The sequence below is a fragment of the Tupaia chinensis genome, unplaced genomic scaffold (genome assembly GCF_000334495.1).
Source record: "Tupaia chinensis unplaced genomic scaffold, TupChi_1.0 Scaffold000465_1, whole genome shotgun sequence".
Lineage (NCBI taxonomy): Eukaryota > Metazoa > Chordata > Mammalia > Scandentia > Tupaiidae > Tupaia > Tupaia belangeri.
In genome coordinates this window covers 2,463,193-2,469,138 of record NW_006159974.1, presented here as the reverse complement: position 1 = coordinate 2,469,138, position 5,946 = coordinate 2,463,193, and the positions used below count along the sequence as shown (strand labels likewise).

Genomic DNA, 5,946 nt, shown 5'->3' with positions numbered 1-5,946 from the left:
CCCCCCCCCCCAGTGATAAACCGTTGGTGGGAGCCCCAGGAGGGCCCCTTATCAGTCCTGGCAGGCAGCCTGAGCTCAGGCAGTTCCTCACCCCTCCCCACAAGGGTGGGGGCACAGTCCTGGCCTTAGTTCATACTTGTAGACATGCCCCCCCACCCCCCCGCCCAGGCCAGAACAGGAGGGGCTATACCCTCCCCTGCCAATCTCTCTCTGAAAAACAATCGATTTTTTGACCTTGGGGCAAGACTTTGGCCTCCTAGTTCCCGTCAGGGGTAGGGGAGGAGGGCTGGTGGGGAGACCAAGGAAATGAATGCCCCCTACCTTCTCCTGCTTCTCCCCCTCCTAGTGTCCTTGGGGACCCCTTCCTAAGCCCCCACACCCCTGTTAAAGATTTACAGACGACTGCCCCCTCATCATCTGGCTCCCTCCCACCTTGTGCCCAGGCCTTAGAGCACATTAGCTGCCCCCCATCCTGATGCCTGCCTGGCTGGATCCTAAGCTGGAGTGCCACAGTGGTGTGACCCGGGGGTGATCTGGCTCCGTGGGTGTCTATCTCTTTGAAACCAGCAAAAGAGGGGTGTCAGACCCTGCTGCCTGTTGGGGAGGGAGGGCCTGGGTGGAGCACATGGTCAGCCGGACCAGTACCAGTGAATGCTCCAGGATAGGGCCCTGGGACCAGGGACTTCTGGGTCAGAGCCCACCGGGCATTGGGGGAGGTGGAAGAGTCTTGGCCAAGGTGTTGGGAGAGCTCGGTGACTTTGGACCAGTCACGGAGCTCCCTAGGAACCGGCTACTCTTTGGTCACAAAAAGACGTAGAGCTGGCAGGTTTCTCCCTCTTTGGGGCCTGGGACTTTCTGAAAGCCTGATGAATGGCCACGTAATCTCACCGCATAAACACATCACAGGCACAAAACGCTAAGTTTTACCTCAATTTTCAAGCAAAGGGGACAGGTCCCAAGACCAGGACAAGTAGCACCAAATAGACAACTCAGCCCCCAACCTCTCCCTTCAGGGTCTTCCCTAGGAAATCGCAAGTCTAGAGAAAAATTTGGAATTGCCGGGGCGCACAGGTACCCAAGTCCCGGCCCCATGCCTGTCACCGCCAAGAGCCCTGGCTCACCTATGCTGCAAGTCCTGGGGTGCTTAAGCGCGGCTCCCCTGAGATCTGAGGCCGGCGCCAAGACTCCGCCCACCAGGCCCCACCCCGCCCAGGCCCGCCCACGGGGACGGCCCTGCCACTGAGTCCTCTCCCCGAGCTGCGCTCTCCTCCCGGACCTCGCTGCGTGGGCCCCTCTGGTTGACCGACTTTCTGAAACCCGAGGATTCCGTGGCTCCTGGGGCTGTGCCCTGGCTACCACCGAGGGATCCGGCATGAATATAGGTACGACTCTCCCCTCGTCCCCAAGCAGGCGAAACTTTTTTTTTTTTTCTTAAAACATTTTTACTTCTTTCAATCCAGAAACGTTACAAGCCAAGAGGGAGAGGAAGAGGAGGGGGCGATGTGGGCATTGGGGGCTGGGGGTTGGAGGGTCTTCAATCTGCGCTTGCAGAGGCCTAGCCGGGGAAACAACTACCCCTCCTTCCCCTCCTGCTGCCAGGTTGGGAGGCCCCGGGTGTGGGGAGAGGGCACCTTCAGGGGCATTTCCGCTCCACGCACTGCTTCCCGCCCTCCTCGTATTCCTGCTTGGAGATCCACATCTGCTGGAAAGTACCCTGTGTGGGGGGTGACATGGGCCATTAGGGAGCTCTGGAGGGAGGGGTGGGCAACCGGTCCAACCCCAACCCTGAACTCCGAGGCCTCTCAGGCACCAATCCCCTCTCAAATTGCACCCCTCTCTGCCTCACCTCCCCTGTCCTCTGTCCCCTGTTTAATATTCAGAGGGAGAATACCCCCCTTCATATCATTCAATTAAGGATTCATTCATTCAACAAATATTTATTGAGCACCTGTCTGCCCCGGACCAGGCACTGCTCCTGACTGGATGGTGGTGCTCACAGCCCCAGGCCAACCAGTCTGCACCCCAACTGCTTCCCACACACATTCCTCCACCTGTGGGCTCTCCTCAATCCACCAGGGGTTACAGAAACCTCAAGTTGCCCTCATTACCAAGAAAAATCTTTTCTCTACCCTTATCATCCCCACACTCTGGGAATGCCCAGAGTGGAATGCGCCGTCACTCACCGCTGTTGAAGCTTGCCCTTGAGGGCCCCTGCACTGGGCATCTCACTGTTCCTTCTCCCCAATGGCTGTTCTGCCTGAATGCTGGTGTCTGTGGGTCTGTTTCTCTCCTCTACTCAGAAGTCTTCCTTGCCCTCTCATCTACTCTCCCACTTCCCCCCCAGACCCAAGTTCCCAGCTGTCTCTTGACACCTCCCCTTTGTCTCTGAAGACCTCAAAGAACACGTACACAGTAGAATTCACCATCTTCCTCTAGGCACCGCCAAATGTGCTTCTTAGGTCCTCTCACCTGTGCTCCCTAAGACAGTGGCCACCAGCCTCACATGGCTCTTGAGCACCTGACATGTGGCCAGTCAAATGGGGCTGTGCTTGAAGTGGAAAACATACTCTAGATTTTGATGATCAAGTATAGAAAAAACTAATGTAAAGTAAGTATCTCATTAATAATTTTCTACATCGATCACACATTAAATGCAATGTTTCGGATATTTCAGATTAAACAATATCTTTTTCTTTTTCCATTTGCTATAAAATGTATGTGCTCACCAGCAAGACAGAGAAAGGGAAGGTGGAAAAGCACCCTCCAGGGAGGGCGGCCAGCCACAATCCCTTTTCCATTCTCCTCTCGGGATTTTGGGCACTCGTGCATGCATGTGTGCCCTGTGGTTTGAAGCCAACGGGTCTAGCACTTGAACTGCACAGTCAGCTAGGTGGGATCCAGCAGTTCAACCACCATGACACCTGCTGGCCTCACAGGGCCTCCCTCTGTATCCAGTAGGTGCCTCGCCATAGCCTCGGCATGACCCATCTCTTTAGTACCTAGTCCCTCTGCCCCGGTCTGTGTCCCAACAGAGTATTCACTCTTCTGGGAGCACTCACTAACTACCCTTGTCTCAAATAAATGCTTGTTGAATAAATGAATGAGGAGGCAGGTAGTGTGGAGGCAACTGTCTGGGTCTCCCCTTCCCCACATTCCGTGCTCCGCCAGGCCCTTTCCCTCTCACCAGTGAGGCCAAGATGGAGCCCCCAATCCAGGGGCTGAACTTGCGCTCCATGGTGCTGTTGCTGGCAATGAGCTTCAACCGCATGCTCTGGGGGGAAAAAGGGGCTGGGGGAAGCAGACAGCTAGGTTCTGGGAAGGGATAGGGCTTGGGGGTCTGGGGAAGACTGGGAAGCTGCAGGAGGTATGTCCTGGTGGCCAGAACATCTGATGTTTGGGATGGAGGAAGGAATTGGTCCTGAAGAGCTGAGCTAGGACCCTAGGTCATGGGTGAGCTCTTACCGGTGGGGTCTTCTGAGAAAGCTCTCGATTGAGCCTGTCTGTGAAACCCTGCAGCAGAGTGTTCCCGCCCGTGACAATGACACTACCGTAGAGACCCTGAGAGCAGGGAGGAGTGAGCCTGCAGGGAAGAGTACCTTCCTGCTTGCCCCATGCCTCCCGGGCCCCTTTGTCTAGCCTCAGTCTCAGGCCTCACCGGGCGAATGTCGATGTCACACATGCCGATGCTGGTGGTCACCACATGGCCCACGCCTAACATGGTGTTCCCCGACAGGCCCTGTGGAGAAAGGGGACCTGAGCTGGGGGCCTGATGCCTCCTACCCCCAGACACCTGTGATCTTTCTCAGCCTCCTCCAAACCCCAGAATCCAGGGACTCCAGGTACCCAGCCAAACCTTAACATTTGAGGGATCAAACAGGCCCTCAGGGATGCGGAGTCTCTCGGCGCCATAGTCCGTGTTGTAGCCATTGGGCATCTCATAATGCACTGTGGGCATTTGTGCAGCCACCCTGCCCAGAACAGAGCAAGACTCTGCCCAGGATGCTCCTGGAGGGCTGGTAGGGTGGGCAGTACCAGAGACCCCCAAGTCACAGTTCTGCCCTCTTTCCCATCCCCAGCCTTAAGCCATACTCACTGCTCATCATAGGGGGAGTCTGAGACTTGCAGCACCGAAGCCTGGAAGTCCTGGATCACCTCCTGGGAACCCAGGAAAGGGTGAGGGCCTGGCCTCCCTCTTGAGCACTCCCAACCACACCTTCCCTCCAAGTCCTGTCTCCACCCCCCAATCCTAGCAGAGGACTAGGGGCAGGGAGGACTGTTCCAGGGATCCTCTCTAGTGCCTCACGTTGCACATGTAGTTATGCCAGGACTTGGAGACCTGGGGCAGCTTCTCCTTCTTCTTCCAGTTTGGGGGGGCACCCTCCCTTACGGGTTCCTGTGGAGACAGAGCCTCTGAGCACCTTTGCCATCCCACGCTGACACACCTGCCTTCCCAGCACTCGCTGACTCTGCAGCTAACTGGTCCTGCTCTGCCCAGAAGAGGGGTCACTCATCCTTCCTTGATTAAAAAAAAGAGAGAACAGGGAGGGCTCTTTACTGGGTCCTGTGTCTTGTGGGACCCAGGACAGCAGGCTGTGTTACTTAACACACTCGCTGGCTCTGCAGCTAACTGGTCCTGGGGGTTCTGCTCTGCCCAGAAGAGGGGTCACTCATCCTTCCTTGATTAAAAAAAAGAGAGAACAGGGAGGGCTCTTTACTGGGTCCTGTGTCTTGTGGGACCCAGGACAGCAGGCTGTGTTACTTAACACTCACGGTAACCCCGCCTACTTTTATTCCACTCTGCAGAAAAGAAACTGAGGCTCAGAGAGCTTCAGTATCATGCTGTTGGTCACACAACTCTTATACTACAGAGGCAGGACTTGAAAAACTTGAACTTGGGTCTGTACTGGCCCCCAGAACCCACCGCATAGGCCTTCACACATCTTGGTGCTGGCTGGTTGCATGACCTTGGTCATGTGCCTCAGCCTGTCTGATCTCCGGTGCCTCGATTATAAAATGAGAAATGGGCTGGCTAGGTGGTGCAGCGGTAACACTCTGCTCAGGGATGCTGGATTCATATGCACCATCATGAGTTCGGTTCCCTGGCCAGCCTATACATGCCAAAAACCTGGCCTGTGATCCTGACTGGCTAGAAAGGCTGGGGTCAAGGGAAGACTGTGGCATGAGACCCTGTTGCTGGTCTTTCTCTTTCCTTCTCTCTCACTCTCACAAAATAAAAATAAAATAAAATAAAATAAACAAGCAAATTTCACAAGGAACTGGGCCCAAGGTCCTGTGGGAGTCTCACTGCCCTCTGTTCTTATAGCTCAGACGACAGCGGGGCTGATGGTCAGAGGACAAGTGCCCAGAACTTTGTGGTGGCAGCTCTGGGCTCCCCAGAGGCCCCACCTTGGCTGCGATCATGTAAGGTGGGATGATGTCAATAGCCATTTCCTGGAAGAGCTCCCGGCACTGCATGGAGATGAAGTCCCCTGCCAGGGGTGACTTGACGATGCCTAGAAGAGGAGGTAGTGTGTCAGGACCGGGACCTCCCGATGCACCCTGACCCATGCCGAAGCCCCACCTTGCTGCAGCACATAGCCGTCGTGAACTGGAATGGCTGTGGTGTGTGTGGCCCCACTGTCCAGCACAAGTCCTGTGGAGCGTCCATTTGCAAAGCTAGTGTATGGGTCAAAGAGACAGCAGTGACAGGTGAGGGGACTGGGCACGGTCTTTCTCTGCTCTCTGGTCTGGCCAATCCCCACGCTGCAGATCTCTCCTGGCTTATGACCCATCTCCCAGTCACTTTTTTCTTTTTCTTTTTTTTTGAGAGAGGTTTTTGCTATAGGGCGCGTGCGCTCGCCAGACAGACAGAGAGAGTCAAAGAGACAGAAAGCGAGAAATCACCCCCCAGGGGGGATGGTCACGCCACAATCCCTTCTCCTCCAT

At 55.5% G+C, this 5,946-nt stretch overlaps 2 protein-coding genes across 3 annotated transcripts in view; both read right to left on the bottom strand.

The window, feature by feature from the left end:
* The window catches only part of TFR2 (transferrin receptor 2), a 21,838-nt gene extending 20,639 nt beyond the window's left edge, over positions 1-1,199 (bottom strand). For both annotated transcript variants that reach the window (XM_006155695.3, XM_027774661.1), the window contains exon 1: positions 1,122-1,199. The gene's annotated coding sequence lies outside the window, so the exon portion shown is untranslated. The remainder of the gene's footprint in view (positions 1-1,121) is intronic.
* A 266-nt stretch (positions 1,200-1,465) lies between these two features.
* The window catches only part of ACTL6B (actin like 6B), a 27,927-nt gene continuing 23,446 nt past the window's right edge, over positions 1,466-5,946 (bottom strand). The window contains exons 7-15 of the mRNA XM_027774641.1: positions 5,582-5,676; positions 5,407-5,513; positions 4,304-4,393; positions 4,094-4,155; positions 3,854-3,968; positions 3,656-3,736; positions 3,463-3,558; positions 3,185-3,271; positions 1,466-1,714 (exon numbers count right to left, since the gene is read on the bottom strand). Of these exons, the coding sequence (XP_027630442.1) occupies positions 1,634-1,714; positions 3,185-3,271; positions 3,463-3,558; positions 3,656-3,736; positions 3,854-3,968; positions 4,094-4,155; positions 4,304-4,393; positions 5,407-5,513; positions 5,582-5,676 (814 nt within the window). The 3' untranslated portion in view covers positions 1,466-1,633. The remainder of the gene's footprint in view (positions 1,715-3,184; positions 3,272-3,462; positions 3,559-3,655; positions 3,737-3,853; positions 3,969-4,093; positions 4,156-4,303; positions 4,394-5,406; positions 5,514-5,581; positions 5,677-5,946) is intronic.